This window comes from Anomaloglossus baeobatrachus, chromosome 3 (assembly GCF_048569485.1).
Source record: "Anomaloglossus baeobatrachus isolate aAnoBae1 chromosome 3, aAnoBae1.hap1, whole genome shotgun sequence".
NCBI lineage: Eukaryota > Metazoa > Chordata > Amphibia > Anura > Aromobatidae > Anomaloglossus > Anomaloglossus baeobatrachus.
In genome coordinates, this window is record NC_134355.1 from 411,073,675 (window position 1) to 411,091,499 (window position 17,825).

At 52.1% G+C, this 17,825-nt stretch overlaps 1 protein-coding gene across 2 annotated transcripts in view; it reads left to right on the forward strand.

Annotated features, from left to right (window-relative positions):
• CILK1 (ciliogenesis associated kinase 1) overlaps nt 1-17,825 on the forward strand; it is a 116,517-nt gene that overhangs the window by 91,139 nt on the left and 7,553 nt on the right. For both annotated transcript variants that reach the window (XM_075340306.1, XM_075340307.1), the window contains exon 12: nt 1,757-1,864. In XM_075340306.1, the coding sequence (XP_075196421.1) occupies nt 1,757-1,864 (108 nt within the window). The remainder of the gene's footprint in view (nt 1-1,756; nt 1,865-17,825) is intronic.

The window sequence follows — 17,825 nt, forward strand, 5'->3', positions numbered from 1 at the left end:
TGCGCTTTGCGGTATTTTACCTACACACCAAAAAAACTCTGTGAAAGCAGCCTTACTCATTGTAAAATCCCTGGTGTTTGTATGCACATGAGTCCCAAGGCTGTGCCCACTACATGCAGTCTTAACCGGGAAGATTGTCAATAAGGCTGGGACCACACGGGGATTACTGCAATCCCCTCGCATGACACTTGGCTCACGCTGGCAGTACAGCAGAACAGAGTGTCATGCGAGTGTCCCTGCGACTGAGGTCCGACTGTGCTAGCGGACCTCAGCTGTGGGGTGGTTGGCCGGCACTGAGGAGGGGCGGGCCAGCGCTGCAGAGGAGAGGGAGGGATTTATCTCCCTCTCTCTTCCTTAGCTGGCTATTGCCATTTTCACACTGCACTCGCGGTACACCGGTGTACTGCGAGTGCAGTGCGATTTTTCTCTCGCCCCATACACTTGAATTGGTGCAAGAGAAAGAGTCTCGCATTACAGTTGCAGCATGCTGCGATTGTTTTCTCTGACCGATTAGGGCTGAGAAAATAATCGCTCATGTGCGCTGACACACAGGCTAATATTGGTCCGAGTGGAATGCGATGTTTTATAGCACTCCACTCGCACCGATTTTCTCCCCGTGTGTCTTAGGCCTTACTGAATTAATAGGATTGCCCTCTGGAATCATATACATACAAACACTAGGAAATCCAATTAGTAGCATGCACAATTAACTGAAATTTTTCCAAAAATAATGTATATCAATTTAGTATAGTATCTTCCTGGCAGAACAGATACCATTTTCAATATGACAGGTTCCCTTTAAAAAAAAGTTACCTTTTTTCAAATTTAATTATTGATCAACCTTTTTAATGTTTTGAATCTTTATAATATACTTCTACTTTTTTTCCCCAGCTTCATTCTTTCCCAAATGCCATGTTGAAAGTGTTGTTTTACCTGCCTAGTTAATGGTACATTAGAAGCTGCTTTGAACTGCACCCCTAGCATGAATTTAAACTCCAACATTGTTTACAAACACTCTTAAGGGTGCTGTACACGCTGCAACATCACTAGCGATAGCTAGCGATGTCGAGCACGATAGCACCCACCACCGTCGTACATGCGACATTTGGTGATCGCTGCCATAGCGAACATTATCGCTATGGCAGCGTCACACGCACATACCTGTGCAGCGACGTCGCTGTGTCCGCTGCACAATCCCTCCTTCAAGGGGGCGGTGCGTTCGGCGTCACCGCGACGTCACTAAGCGGCTTTCCATTAGAAGTGGAGGGGCGGAGATGAGCGAGACATAACATCCCGCCCACCTCCTTCCTTCCGCATTGCCGGTGGACGCAGGTAAGGAGAGGTTCATCGTTCCTGCGGTGTCACACATAGCGATGTGTGCTGCCGCAAGAACGACAACATCGTACCTGCAGCAGCAACAATATTAAGGAAAGGAGCGACGTGTCAACGATCACCGTTTTTGGACGATTTTGCGATAGTTGATCGTCACTCCTTGGTGTCACACGCTGCGATGTCGCTACTGGCGCCGGATATGCGTCACTAACAACGTGACCCCGACGATATATCGGTAGCGATGTCGCAGCGTGTAAAGCACCCTTTACACTCTTGAGCTTCTCTGCTCTCCTGTTCATGCCTTTATTTTTAGAGCCACAATGTAATCCACATTCCTTTCTACATATTATCCATTATTTGTATGACAGGAATTCTTTCAATAATTAACATCAATAAATTAACTTTTTTTTTCTTTTTTTTTAAGGCATATCTGTTAAGAACAGTGCTGGAACTAATCCTCATGATGGATTAAATTCTTTTAACCAATGGCCAAATATTAATCGACCAGTTAAACCGGTTTCTGTGCCAGCAGGTAAAGCCTGATTTTATATTCTCCTTTATCTCAGATTTAAAGGGTTATTCCCATTTTAGCAAGTGATCATCTATCCAAAGGTTAAGTGATAACCTGCTGATTGCTTCCACTGCGCCTAGCCTTAAGCTGGGTTCACACTAAACGACAGCGACAACGACGTCGCTGTTACGTCACCATTTTCGGTGACGTAACAGCGACCTTGTAAGTCGCTGTTATGATCGCTGCTTAGCTGTCAAACACAGCAGAAGCAGCGATCATAACGTCGCTGTTCTACATGTGCAGAGAGCAGGGAGCCGCGCTTAGCGCTGGCTCCTTGCTCTCCTGCAGCACACATCGGGTTAATTAACCCGATGTGTGCTGCAGCTACATGTCACAGTTCAGAGAGCAGGGAGCCGCGCACACTGCTTAGCGCTGGCTCCTTGCTCTCCTTGCTACAGTATACATCGGGTTAATTACCCGATGCATACTGCAGCCACATGTCACAGTGCAGGAGCCGGCACTGGCAGCAAGAGCGGAGGCTGGTAACCAGCGTAAACATCGGGTAACCAGGGAAAGGTCTTCCCTTGGTTACCCGATGTTTATCTTGGTTACAGCTTACCGCAGCTGCCAGACGCCGGCTCCTGATCGCTTCATTTCGTCGCTCTCTCGCTGTCACACACAGCGATGTGTGTGTCACAGCGGGAGAGTGACGACCAAAAAATGAAGCTGGACATTCAGCAACGACCGGCGACCTCACAGCAGGGGCCAGGTCGTTGCTGGATGTCACACACAGCGACAGCGACGGGACGTCGCTGCAACGTCACAGAAAATGGTGACGTAGCAGCGACGTCGTTGTCGTTGTCGCTGTGTGTGACACCAGCTTTAGGCTGCTTTCACACTACGTCTTTTTAACATGCGTCCTGAACATTTTTTTAACGCAAAAACGGATCCAGTGCAAATGCGTTTTCATTTCAATGCATTTGCAATGGACTCGTGTTAACATGCATTCACCTTCGTTTGCGTGCGTTATAGTGAGGATCCAGCGACTTGCAGTTTTTTAACATCTTTCAAAAACGCTACATGTAGCGTTTTTGAGCTGCGTCCAAATACTGCAAATTGCTGGATCCTGACTAAACAGCATCCAAACGCATGTGAACGCTGGCATGCTGATAGACAGGATCCTGCTTGCTCTACTGAGCATGCACAGAAACCAGCCCCGTGATCAGTCCCTCTCTCTCCTCCCTCTCTGTCTCTCCCCCTCCCTCTCCTCCACCTGAGAGCTGCGGACACTCGTAACCAAGGTAAATATCGGGTAACCACTTATCTTAGTTACCCGATGTTTACGTTGGTTACGTGTGCAGGGAGCCCGGCTCCTAGCAGCTGCAGACGCTCGTAACCAAAGTAAATATCGGGTATCCAAGCAAGTATACCCGATGTTTACCTTGGTTACGAACCTCCGCAGTTGTAAGAAGCCGGCTCCCAGTCTGGCACGTTTAGTTCCCATCACTCCCGATCACATGACTCCAATGCCCGCCCCTAAACATCCAGTGACAGGATCCTGCAAAGTAACACATGCGTTTGCATGCGTTTTTTGCTGTAAAAGCAGGATCCGCTTTTGCAGCAAAAAAACGTTCAGGACGCATGTTAAAAAGACGTAGTGTGAAAGCAGTTTTAGTTAGTCCCTTCTGGTTGGACACTATTGACTCACCGCACAAATCATTTACTAAAGTGAAGGTGACCGCTGGTTACAGGCTAGGTGAGTGTGTGTTCACTGTAAATGTCTGGTCAGATTCTGTTTGTCAGGACTGACTTGCGGCATTGCTGAGACTGTCCTGGACATGTCACAATGCAGTGCTGGATGCCACCATCACAAATCCCACAATGAAGAACCACTGCTATTGACTGAGGTTGTGAAAGCGGTGGCATGTAATAAAGCTGCCCAATCCCATTGTTTGTGTCTGAGCACTTTATACATTTCCCAGGTCTCGACCCACTCAGATATCGTGTAAGCTTATTTAATAGTTGCAATTGCTGCTCATTTCAAGTGTGGTACTATAGGGGGACAGAGACTTCAACCCATATTATAAAAATGTAAAACTTGGAAGAGTTTGCCTAATGTGGTGTACTATGCCCCCGGAGTTACTTGGGTTTGTCTAGCACTGATTTAAGCACACGCTGGGAACTCACAGTCTCCAAGATCTAGTCAAATTCTTGTCCCAGCAGCCAAACAGCCCAGTGATTAAAATGTTATCACTTATTTTGACAATATGTAATAATTTGATAAGCTGGTAATAATTCTCTTTTTCTACTGTGTCCACTCATTTGTTGTTAATAGCAAAAGGGTATTCTAATTACAACTGTGACGGCTGGTGGGTGTGGACCCACTATGCCATGGGCAGGGCTTTCCCTGGAGGGGCAGAACTAGTGCCTACCTGGTTTTCGCTAGGGCCTTTGATAGTGAGGATGGGCTTGAGCCATAGGTAGTCGCCAGATGCTAATCCAGGGCAGTCTTGGAGCCTGCAACAGCTGACTAGAGGGTTAGGGTGAAGGAGACATATAAGGCAAAATCCAGAGACCTGGTCAGACCATCCAAGGAAGGGGGAAAACGTCACAGGTAAAGGAAACATAGGAGAGGAGAGGTCAGGGCAAACGGCAGGCAAGCCAGGAGAGGCAGAATAAACAGGAGGCAAGCCTGCGCAAAAACAGGAGAGACAAAACTGAGAGACCAAATAGACAGAGCCCTGAAGAGAATAGACAAAGACCTTACTTAAAATCAGGCACCTGTGTGGAGAGAGGCGCTGCCCAATGTAGCAAGTGCTGGCTGGGGATAGGCTGGAGAATAAAAACTCTGCAGGACACAGGGAATACAAATTCCTGCACAGTCTGGCCGTGCCTCCCTATAGCCAGGAGGAGACTCTCCAACAACAGGCGGATGTAGCAGAGCTAGGAGAGTTGCATGAGAAAGCTCAGTAAGCTGGTCAGGTACAACACCATGCCTGCAGTGAGTATAACTGCGCATACCAGCCATGCATGTCACAAGCATGACCACTATATTATAATGCTAAATAATAAAATCTTGATGTAGAAAACTGCCTTCCTTATTGGATTTTACTTATTTTTATATAGAAATCCTCTAGATCGCATTATTATTTTATTTTTCACCCACATTTGATTGAACAGAAGAGTACAAAGCACAATTAATAAGAAGGGTCGGACTGTATAGTCTGGTAAAACGTGTGTGTCTATATATATATATATATAATATATATATATATATATATATATATAGCTCAGTGTATGTATGTATGTGTGTGTATGTCCGCTAAAGGAATCCGCACCGTCGCATGTACAATCATGAAATTTTGCACAGACACTCCATGTGACTCAGGGAACGTCATAGACTATGTTTGGGCAGGAAAATTTAGCACCGCGCTTTCCAGTTACTCTAAAAAAAATCCTTCAGCCATTAAACTGAATGAACCTGGGAGCTGTAGTAGACTAAATAGCAACTGTCAGTGGTTGCTATAGGAACAAAATAAACTGTTAGCATAAGATAGGATAGACGGATAGAGAGAGACAGCCCTGTCAAGAGACAGACGGGGAAAGGGACAGGGAGAGAGAGAGACAGATACAGGGATTGAGACAGACTGATGCAAATACAGAGAGAGAGAGACAGACAGCGAGACAGAGACTGGGAGAGAGACAGACAGTTACTATCCCGGGATATATATATATATATACTAGGAGGTGGCCCGATTCTACGCATCGGGTATTCTAGAATTTACGTATTGTGTAGTTCATGTATGATTTTTGTTATATATATATATAGATGTTGTTGTGTGTAGTTACCAGGTGTTTGTGTAGGGGCTGTACATGTTCTGGGTGTTGTCTGGGTGTGACGGGGGGTGAGAGCGGTGTTTTATGTGTGTTGCGTTGTTTGTGGAGCGCTGTGTGTCTGTAGCGTTGTGTGTGTGTTGCGCGGTTTGTGTGTGTGTGGTGTGTTTTGGGGGGAGGTATGTTTTGTGCAATGTGTGTGTTGTGCGGTATGTGCGTATATTTGTGTGTGCCGCGGTGTTTGTGTGTTGGGTGCTGTGTGTGCGCAGCGTTGTCTGTGTGTGTGGGTGTCTGTGTAGGGCAGTTGTTTGTGGTTCCCAGTGTGTGTGTGTGTGTGTGTGTGATGTGTGGTGTGTTGTGCAGTGCGCGTGTGTGTGTGTGTGTGTGTGTGTGTGTTTTGGGGAGAGGTGCGCACTCCCAAACGTGCTCCATCCCCCATGCAGCGCACTCCCCATCGTGCTCCATCCCCCATGCAGCGCACTCCCCATCGTGCTCCATCCCCTATGCTGCGCACCCCCCATCGTGCTCCATCTCCCATGCTGCGCACTCCCAAACGTGCTCCATCCCCCATGCAGCGCACTCCCCATCGTGCTCCATCCCCCATGCAGCGCACTCCCCATCGTGCTCCATCCCCTATGCTGCGCACCCCCCATCGTGCTCCATCTCCCATGCTGCGCACTCCCAAACGTGCTCCATCCGCCATGCTGCGCACTCCCAAACGTGCTCCATCCGCCATGCTGCGCACTCCCAAACGTGCTCCATCCGCCATACTCCGCACTCCCCATCGTGCTCCATCCCCCATGCAGCGCACTCCCCATCGTGCTCCATCCCCTATGCTGCGCACCCCCCTATTGTGCTCCATCTCCCATGCTGCGCACTCCCAAACGTGCTCCACCCGCCATGCTGCGCACTCCCAAACGTGCTCCATCCCCCATGCTGTGAACTCCCCATCGTGCTCCATCCCCGATGCTGCGCACCCCCCCATCATGCTCCATCCCCGATGCTGCGCACCCCCCCATCATGCTCCATCCCCCATGCTGCACCAGCATCAGCCTCTCTGCCCCCAGCATCAGCTTCTCTGCCCCCAGCATCAGCCTCTCTCCTCCCAGCATCAGCCTCTCTCCTCCCAGCATCAGCCTCTCTCATCCTAGCATCAGCCTCTCTCCTCCCAGCATCAGCCTCTCCTCTCTGTCCCCAGCATCAGCCTCTCTCCTCCCAGCCTTCCCCAGCATCAGCCTCTCTCCTCCCAGCCTCCCCCAGCATCAGCCTCCCCCAGCATCAGCTTCTCTTCTCTCAGCCTACCTCTCCCAGCCTCCCTCCTCCCAGCCTCCCTCAGCATCAGCCTCCCTCTCCCAGCCTCCCCAAGCATCAGCCTCCACCAGCACCAGACTCTCTCCTCCCAGCCTCCCCAAGCATCAGCCTCCACCAGCACCAGACTCTCTCCTTCCAGCCTCCCCCAGCATCAGCCTCCGCCAGCATCAGCCTCTTTCCTTCCAGCCTCCTCCAGCATCAGCCTCCCTCTCCCAGCCTTCCCCAGGATCAGCCTCTCTCCTCCCAGCCTCCGTCCTCCCAGCCTTCCCCAGCATCAGCTTTCCCCTCCCAGCCTCCCTCAGCATCAGCCTTCCCCAGCATCAGCCTCTCTCCTCCCAGCCTCAGCCTCTCTCCTTCCAGCCTCCCCCTCATCAGCCTCTCTCCTTCCAGCTTCCCTCAGCATCAGCCTCCCCTTCCCAGCCTTCCCGAGGATCAGCCTCTCTCCTCCCAGCCTCCTTCCTCCCAGCCTCCCCCTCCCAGCCTCCCTCAGCATCAGCCTTCCGCTCCCAGTCTCCCCCAGCATCAGCCTCCCCAAGCATCAGCCTCCACCAGCATCAGCCTCTCTCCTTCCAGCCTCCCCTTCCCAGCCTTCCCCAGGTTCAGCCTCTCTCCTCCCAGCCTCCTTCCTCCCAGCCTCCTTCCTCCCAGCCTCCTTCCTCCCAGCCTCCCTCAGCATCAGCCTTCCGCTCCCAGTCTCCCCCAGCATCAGCCTCCCCAAACATCAGCCTCCACCAGCATCAGCCTCTTTCCTTCCAGCCTCCCCCAGCATCAGCCTCTCTCCTTCCAGCCTCCATCAGCATCAGCCTCCCGTTCCCAGCCTTCCCCAGGATCAGCCTCTCTCCTCCCAGCCTCCTTCCTCCCAGCCTCCCTCAGCATCAGCCTTCCCCTCCCAGTCTCCCCCAGCATCAGCCTCCCCAAGCATCAGCCTCCACCAGCATTAGCCTCTCTCCTTCCAGCCTCCCCCAGCATCAGCCTCCCCAAGCATCAGCCTCCACCAGCATCAGCCTCCCTCGTCCCAGCCTCCCCCAGCATCAGCCTCCCCCTCCCAGCCTCCCCCAGCATCAGCCTCTCTCCTCCCAGCCTTCCCCATGATCAGCCTCTCTGCTCCCAGCCTCCTCCAGCACGCCGTGCTCCTCTGCCGACACTCACACACCCGATCGCATCCACTCACACACACCCGATCGCATCCACTCACACACACCCGATCGCATCCACTCACACACACCCGATCGCATCCACTCACACACACCCGATCGCATCCACTCACACACACCCGATCGCATCCACTCACACACACCCGATCGCATCCACTCACACACACCCGATCGCATCCACTCACACACACCCGATCGCATCCACTCACACACACCCGATCGCATCCACTCACACACACCCGATCGCATCCACTCACACACACACGATCGCATCCACTCACACACACACGATCGCATCCACTCACACACACCCGATCGCATCCACTCACACACACCCGATCGCATCCACTCACACACACCCGATCGCATCCACTCACACACACCCGATCGCATCCACTCACACACACCCGATCGCATCCACTCACACACACCCGATTGCATCCACTCACACACACCCGATTGCATCCACTCACACACACCCGATCGCATCCACTCACACACACCCGATCGCATCCACTCACACACACCCGATTGCATCCACTCACACACACAGACACTGACGATATCGCACATACGCGCTGATACTCACAACATCCGGACATACCACATGCCTCTGGCCATGTGATCCTCCGTCAGGTCCTGGAAGATCACAACAGCACAGTATTGAGGCCGAGAAGCAAGCGATATCGCCGGATGCTGTGAGTATGTGGATGCGATGTGTGTGTGAGGTGTGTGTGAGGTGTGTGTGAGGTGTGTGTGAGGTGTGTGTGAGGTGTTTGTGAGAGTGAGTGCGATCTGATGTGTGTGTGTATGCGTGTGTGTGTGCTGTTATGTTTGTGCGTGTGGAAGTCACGCCGCTGCAGGACCTTGATTTACTGGAAACTATGCAAGCATGGTTACCAGCGCAACACGTCCCCCGCTCGCACGGGAGCCAACACCAGCATACGGCGGCGGCGTACGCTGATGTGGGCTCCCGTTGGTGAGGGGGGAAAGGGGGGGGGGGGGAGTACAGTACTCACCTGGGATTCGTGGCTCCGTGACCGTGTCAGTTCGGGCAATGCGGGGGGGGGGGGCGAGAGCTAACGTCTATTGCGTGAGGGGGGCGGGGCGTGGCGTGGGCGAGTTGCCAATGCCTGCAGGGTGACGGGGCGAGAGGCCAATCTGTGGGGGGGGGCAGAGCCTGGGCGAGCGGCTGGCCAATCCGTGTGGGGGCGCAGCCGGGGCGAGAGGCCAATCCGTGTGGGGGGGCGGGGCCATGGCGAACCCAGCGGCCAATCAGCTTTGTGTCACCGTAAGGACATGTCACGGTGACACAATGTCACCGTGACACAATTTTGGAGCATGACAGACAGACAGACAGAATAAGGCAATTATATATATAGATATATAGATGGATTAGATTATATATATATATATATATATATATACATACATACATACATACATACATACATACATACATACATACATACATACATACATACATACATACATACATACATACATACATACATACATACATACATACATATACATATACATACATATATACATACACACACACACACACACACACACACACAATTACATAAAACTTTTTATTAGGATAACATTGGACAATTTATTTAGCAGCAATGCACCTATATATCTCTATTACAACCTCTGTGAGCAACAATGGAGTTCTCCATTCTACATCTCTAAGGCTACTTTCACACATCCGGTTTGAGCCCTGCGGCTCAATCCGGCTGTGAAAACTATGCAACGGATGCGGTGAAAACACCGCATCCTTTGCATACGTTTTTACATGCGGCCGGTCCGGTTTTTTCCGGTTGCGGCATGCTACTGAGCATGCGCAGTGGAAAATACCGCATGCGGCGACCGGATGCGGTTTTTTCCGCATCGCGCCGCATCCGGCCTCCATAGGGATGCATTGAAAAATGCGCCGCAGCGGCCGGATGCGGCGCGATGCGGTGTTTTTTGCCGGAGCAAAAAACGTTGCAGGGTACGTTCGATCCGGCCGCCGCATCGGCTAAATCTGCCGCATGCGGCAAAAACCGGACCGAACGCAAGCCCCTACGGCACAATGCGGCACTAATGTAAGTCAATGCAAAAAAAAACCGCAATCGGCGTTACAAAAGCCGGTTGCGGTTTTTCTGCAGAACGCCGTATTGTGCCGCAGAGCAAAAGTCCGGATGTGTGAAAGTACCCTAAGCAGTAGTTTTGGAAAACCTCCCTAGTAAATCCTCAAATTAAGCATGTTATAAAAGTGAAGGCTCGCTGTTAAATTTTGCATGAGACTTTAATTCCAATAGTTTGCTACGATTTGGCAAAATGTAGACATGTCCCTAATATAAGGGTTTTTTTTCTCTGTAGCTTTATTGGAGGATACAGGAACTATGGGTGACTCAAGAACTATGGGTTATTTTACTTGCTTACAATTCCACAGCACTTGACAAACCTTATCACTGCCTCCATTGGACACAATCTAAATTCTTTACCAATATGGCGTATGAGAGGAAACCAGAGTACCCGGAGGAAACGCACATAAACACGGGGGAGAACATACAAACTCTTTGCAGATGTTTTCCTTGGTGGGATTTGAACTCCCAGCTGAGCAACAATTCTAGGCACTGAGCTGCCTTGTAGGCTGATACTAAGAATAGATCTTAGAAAAAAAAGCTGACTCAGTGCCACCAGACTACACCTGAGCAGCCGACAACCAGCTATTCAGTTTAGCTTTGTATCATTCTGAGGCAGACATGAATATGAGTACTAGTCATTAGTGATGGGCGAACATAGTGTTCATGCACACGATCCCGAGCACGAGTTTTCCTGGGAAACCCGTGTTATAGTTTGAGTCCAGTTCGGGTCCAGGGGCTGTAAAAAAAAAAAAAAAAAAATATTATTAAATTAAATATTATGATTACACTTACCGGTCCAGTGACACGTCTTCCCTCTCAGCCGCTGTCTCCCGGCCGCTTTTGCTTCCGGGTCCAATCATTAACTTCCAGCGGTATTCACTGCACTGGTCATCACTCGGCAGTCTTCGGCTTTTATCAAGCCATGTTCGCTGTGACATCAGGGTTCACCAGAGTCTTGGGCTCGATTGAACTTTATCACTGTCAGTATCAGCCTGCTTCTCGCTCTGTACGTACATTAGTCTATACAGAGCGAGAAGCAGGCTGAGGGTACGGTTCCACTTGTGAATGACTGTTGCGAGTCTCTCATCGGTATCACCCAGCATGGCCTGACGCTCTCTGGACATGATCGTGCAGCTTCATGGAAATACATGCACCGACCCGCTGCTGTCAGGAGAATGTGCTGCCATGCCGGGTGATGCAATAAGAGACTCTCGTGAGTCATACGCAAGTGGAATATAATTCCACTTGCGTATGACTTGCTTGAGTCTCGCATTGCATCACCCGACACAGCCGCACTCTCTTCTGACAGGAGCGGGTAGGCTGTAAGTGTTTTTGCGTGACAGCATCTGTGATTGGCTGTTGGATCACTCACAGCCATGGAATCAGGTGAACCCTGACGACACCACAAACATCGCCAAAAAAAGCCAAAGCCTGCCAAGTGACGAACGAAGTGACCGATAAGTATAATGACAATGTTTATTATTAACTATATTCTTTATTTCTTTGTCGCTCCATTGGGAGACCCAGACAATTGGGTGTATAGCTTCTGCCTCCGGAGGCCACACAAAGTATTACACTTTAAAAAGTCTAACCCCTCCCCTCTGCCTATACACCCTCCCGTGCATCACGGGCCCATCAGTTTTATGCTTTGTGTTGAAGGAGGCACACATTCACACAATGCTCCACATTTTAGTCAGCAGCAGCTGCTGATTATATCGGATGGAAGAAAAGAGGGCCCCTAACAGGGCCCCCGGCATGCTCCCTTCTCACCCCACTGAGTCGGCGGTGTTGTTAAGGTTGAGGTACCCATTGCGGGTACACAGGCAGGAGCCACATGCCGTTTTCCTTCCCCATCCCTTAGGGGCTCTGGGTGAAGTGGGATCCTAACCGGTCATCCAGGCACTGGGACCGGGCTCCCTCCGCAGCCCCTGGGGGAATCTGCCAGACAGGAGACTGAGTATCGTCAGGGACAGGACCCTGCATCTACAGGTACTCTGTGTCCCCTTGGGGACGGTGCATGGTGCACCTTGGCCTCAGACGCTGCAGCGACTGCAGTGTTGATTTTAGACCGGGACTACCGCGCCGACCGTGCCTGCTTGCCGGCCGTGGTTTTAACTTTAGTCCCCGGCTTTTGCGGCCTAGTGCATCAAACGCCCGCCCCTGGGCCTGCCAGTCAGGGGTAAGGGCGGGACGGTCGGTCTGACGCCGACAGTGAGGGCTGGAGCACACTTAGCTGTCCTCCTCCCCCCTCACTAATCACTCTGGGGCACCAGATTCCCGCACTTTTGTAGTTACGCCCACGGCTCCCTCCTCCCCTGTGAACGCCGACAGCCATGTTTTAATCACATTCTGCCGGTGGAGGACTTCTGGCTGCAGCTCTGGGAGACCCGAGGCAGGGATTCTGGTGGCCACACACCGCTTGAGCGGTCTGTAAGCCACACCGGTTACCGGTGCTGGTCCCCCTAGGGTGCTGAACTGTGTATATATATACATTATATTTGTATACATTTTCTCGGTTCGGCTGTACTGTTAGCTTGTGGCTATATACCCTCAGTGATCACGCTCCTGGGAGACAACAGCATGTCGTTCACAAGGAGCAAGGGTGCCAAGACACAGGGTTATTTTGCTACCTGTACCTCTTGTGCGGCTATGCTACCTGCAGGTTCCACCTACCCTCACTGTGAGCTATGCTCGGGCCCTGGGGCACTCGCTCAGCCGGAGCCTGAGGCACTGGGGGGACCCTCGGCCCAGGTAGAACCGCTGGCTCCCCCTGTCCAGATGGCAGGGACAGAGTTTGCTGTTTTAGCTGACAAACTCTCTGAGTCACTTTCACAATCCATGACTCAGTCTATGGATAAATGGTCTGCTAAGATACTAGAGGCCTTGCAGTCCAGACCGGCGCTTACACAGGCCCCGGGCACTGCGGGATCACCCCCAGGCCTCTCTCGGTCTGCGACGAAGCGTGCTCCTGGTGTGGCTTCTAGTTATTACATGGAGGACTCCGGCACGGACCGCAGTCCCAGACCAGCTAAGCGGGCTCGCTTAGAATCTTCCCCGACTTCATCACGCTGTTCGGGGTCTCAGCTTGAGGACTCTCTAGAGGATGAGGCGGAGGTCGCAGCCCAGGACTCTGACCCTGACGTTGCTCTCAATCTTGATACACCTGAAGGGGACGCCATAGTAAATGACCTTATAGCGTCCATCAACCAGGTGCTAGATCTTTCTCCTCCTACTCCACTTGTAGAGGATTCAGCCTCACAACAGGAGAAACACCAGTTTAGGTTTCCTAAACGTACTAGGAGTGCTTTCTTCGATCACTCTAACTTTAGAGATGCTGTCCAGAAGCACAGGGCTTTCCCGGACAAGCGCTTTACTAAACGCCTTAATGACACACGTTACCCCTTCCCCTCTGACGTAGTTAAGGGTTGGGCTCAATGTCCCAAGGTGGATCCTCCAGTCTCTAGACTGGCGGCTAGATCCGTTGTAGCAGTGGCTGACGGTGCATCGCTCAAGGATGCCACGGACAGGCAGATAGAGCTCCTAATGAAATCCATCTATGAAGCCATAGGCGCGTCTTTTGCCCCAGCCTTTGCAGCAGTGTGGGCACTCCAGGCTATCTCAGCTTGTCTATCTGAGATTAATGCGGTCACCCGTACCGCTGCGCCACAAGTAGCGTCTTTGACTTCTCAGGCGTCGGTATTTGCATCCTACGCCATGAATGCTGTCCTGGACTCGGCTAGCCGTACAGGAGTAGCATCCGCCAATTCGGTGGCAGTCCGCAGGGCCATGTGGCTACGCGAATGGAAGGCAGACTCTGCTTCCAAAAAGTTCTTGACCGGTTTGTCTTTCTCTGGCGACCGATTGTTTGGCGAGCGATTGGATGAAATTATTAAGCAATCCAAGGGAAAGGACTCCTCCTTACCCCAGCCCAAACCAAACAGACCTCAGCAACGGAAAGTTCAAGCGAGGTTTCGGTCCTTTCGGCCCTCAGCCAGATCCCAATCATCCTCGTCCAACAGGCCACAGAAGAGCCAGAGAAACTCTTCTGCATGGCGGTCTAAGTCACGTCCTCCAAAGACCGCCGGAGGCACCGTCTCCAAGGCGGCCTCCTCATGACTTTCGGCCTCCCCAAACCACATCCTCGGTCGGTGGCAGGCTCTCCCGCTTTTGCGACGCCTGGTGGCCACATGTCCAAGACCGATGGGTGAGAGACATTCTGTCTCACGGTTACAGAATAGAGTTCAGCTCTCGTCCTCCGACTCGTTTTTTCAGAACATCTCCGCCCCCCGAGCGAACCCTTGCGCTTTTTCAGGCGGTGGACACTCTGAAGACAGAAGGAGTGGTGGTCCCCGTTCCCCTTCAGGAACGCGGTCGCGGTTTTTACTCCAACCTGTTCGTGGTGCCAAAAAAGGACGGCTCATTCCGTCCCGTTTTGGACCTCAAATTGCTCAACAGACATGTGAGCACCAGAAGGTTTCGCATGGAATCCCTCCGCTCTGTCATCGCTTCGATGTCCCAAGGAGACTTCCTAGCATCAATCGACATCAAAGATGCCTATCTCCATGTGCCGATCGCTCCACAGCATCAACGCTTCCTGCGTTTCGCCATTGGGGACGAACACCTTCAGTTTGTGGCACTGCCCTTCGGCCTGGCGACAGCCCCACGGGTCTTCACCAAGGTCATGGCATCCGTTGTGGCAGTCCTACACTCTCAGGGCCACTCGGTGATCCCGTACCTAGACGATCTCCTAGTCAGGGCACCCTCCCGGGTGGCTTGTCAACACAGTCTGACCGTTGCTCTGGAGACTCTCCAGACGTTCGGGTGGATCATCAATTTCCCAAAGTCAAAATTGACTCCGACCCAGTCACTGACGTACCTCGGGATGGAGTTTCATACTCTCTCAGCGATAGTCAAGCTACCGCTGGAAAAACAGCGGTCGCTGCAAACAGGGGTGCAATCCCTCCTTCGGGCACAGTCGCACCCCTTGAGGCGCCTCATGCACTTCCTGGGGAAGATGGTGGCAGCAATGGAGGCAGTTCCCTTTGCGCAATTTCATCTGCGTCCACTCCAATGGGACATTCTCCGCAAATGGGACAAGAGGTCGACGTCCTTAGACAGGAACGTCTCTCTTTCTCTGGCAGCCAAGACCTCTCTTCAGTGGTGGCTTCTCCCCACTTCTCTGTCAAAAGGAAAATCCTTCCTGCCCCAATCCTGGGCTGTGGTCACGACGGACGCGAGCCTGTCAGGATGGGGAGCGGTTTTTCTCCACCACAAGGCTCAGGGAGCCTGGACTCCGACAGAGTCCTCCCTTCAGATCAATGTTCTGGAGATAAGGGCAGTGTATCTAGCCCTAAAGGCGTTCCATCGGTGGCTGGAGGGCAGGCAGATCCGCGTACAGTCGGACAACGCCACGGCGGTCGCGTACATCAACCACCAGGGCGGCACTCGCAGTCGTCAAGCCTTCCAAGAAGTCCGGCGGATTCTGCTGTGGGCGGAGGCCACAGCCTCCACCATCTCCGCGGTTCACATCCCGGGCGTAGAAAACTGGGAAGCAGACTTTCTCAGTCGCCAGGGCATGGACGCGGGGGAATGGTCTCTCCACCCGGACGTGTTTCAAGAGATCTGTTGCCGCTGGGGAACGCCGGACGTCGATCTCATGGCGTCTCGGCACAACAACAAAGTCCCGGCATTCATGGCACAGTCTCAGGATCACAGAGCTCTGGCGGCGGACGCCTTAGTTCAGGATTGGTCGCAGTTTCAACTGCCTTATGTATTCCCTCCTCTGGCAATGCTGCCCAGAGTGTTGCGCAAGATCAGGTCCGACTGCCGCCGCGCCATCCTCGTCGCTCCAGACTGGCCGAGGCGGTCGTGGTACCCGGATCTGTGGCACCTCACGGTGGGTCAACCGTGGGCGCTCCCAGATCGACCAGACTTGCTGTCTCAAGGGCCATTTTTCCATCTGAATTCTGCGGCCCTCAACCTGACTGTGTGGCCATTGAGTCCTGGCTCCTAGCGTCCTCAGGGTTATCTCAAGATGTCATTGCCACTATGAGACAGGCCAGGAAACCAACGTCAGCCAAGATCTATCACAGAACTTGGAAGATCTTCTTAGCCTGGTGCTCTGATAAGGGGTTTACCCCCTGGCCGTTTGCCTTACCCACGTTTCTTTCCTTCCTTCAATCCGGATTGGACAAGGGTTTGTCTCTCGGCTCTCTCAAGGGACAAGTATCGGCGCTTTCCGTGTTTTTTCAAAAGCGTCTAGCCAGGCTTCCGCAGGTCCGCACGTTCCTGCAGGGAGTTTGCCACATAGTCCCACCTTTCAAGCGTCCGCTGGAACCCTGGGATCTCAACACGATTCTACGGGCTCTTCAAAAACCACCTTTTGAGCCGCTGCGGGATGTCTCTCTATCACGTCTTTCGCAGAAGGTGGCATTTCTAGTGGCGGTTACATCACTCCGAAGAGTGTCAGAGCTTGCAGCGCTGTCATGCAAAGCCCCTTTCCTGGTATTTCACCAGGATAAGGTGGTTCTGCGTCCGGTTCCGGACTTTCTCCCTAAGGTGGTATCCCCTTTTCATCTCAATCAGGATATCTCCTTACCTTCATTTTGCCCTCATCCAATTCACCAATGTGAAAAGGATTTGCATTTGTTAGATCTAGTGAGAGCACTCCGGATCTACGTGTCTCGCACGGCGCCACTGCGCCGTTCTGATGCGCTTTTTGTCCTTGTCGCTGGCCAGCGTAAGGGGTCGCAGGCTTCCAAGTCAACCTTGGCTCGGTGGATCAAGGAACCGATTTTTGAAGCCTACCGTTCTTCTGGGCTTCCGATTCCTTCAGGGCTGAAAGCCCATTCTACCAGAGCCGTGGGTGCATCCTGGGCATTGCGGCACCAGGCTACGGCTCAGCAGGTGTGTCAGGCGGCTACCTGGTCTAGTCTGCACACTTTCACGAAACACTATCAGGTGCATGCCTATGCTTCGGCAGATGCCAGCCTAGGTAGGCGAGTCCTTCAGGCGGCGGTTGCCCACCTGTAAGAGGGGGCCGTTTTTTCGGCTCTTTTTATCGAGGTATTCTTTTACCCACCCAGGGACTGCTTTTGGACGTCCCAATTGTCTGGGTCTCCCAATGGAGCGACAAAGAAGAAGGGAGTTTTGTTTACTTACCGTAAATTCCTTTTCTTCTAGCTCCTATTGGGAGACCCAGCACCCGCCCCTGTTCCCTTCGGGCTGTTTGTTCTTTTGTGTACACATGTTTTTCATGTTGAATTGTTCTTTTGGTTCATGGTTTCAGTTCTCCGAACATCCTTCGGATTGAATTTACCTTAGACCAATTTATAAGTTTCCTCCTTCCTGCTTTGGCACCAAAACTGATGGGCCCGTGATGCACGGGAGGGTGTATAGGCAGAGGGGAGGGGTTACACTTTTTAAAGTGTAATACTTTGTGTGGCCTCCGGAGGCAGAAGCTATACACCCAATTGTCTGGGTCTCCCAATAGGAGCTAGAAGAAAAGGAATTTACGGTAAGTAAACAAAATTCCCTTCTTTA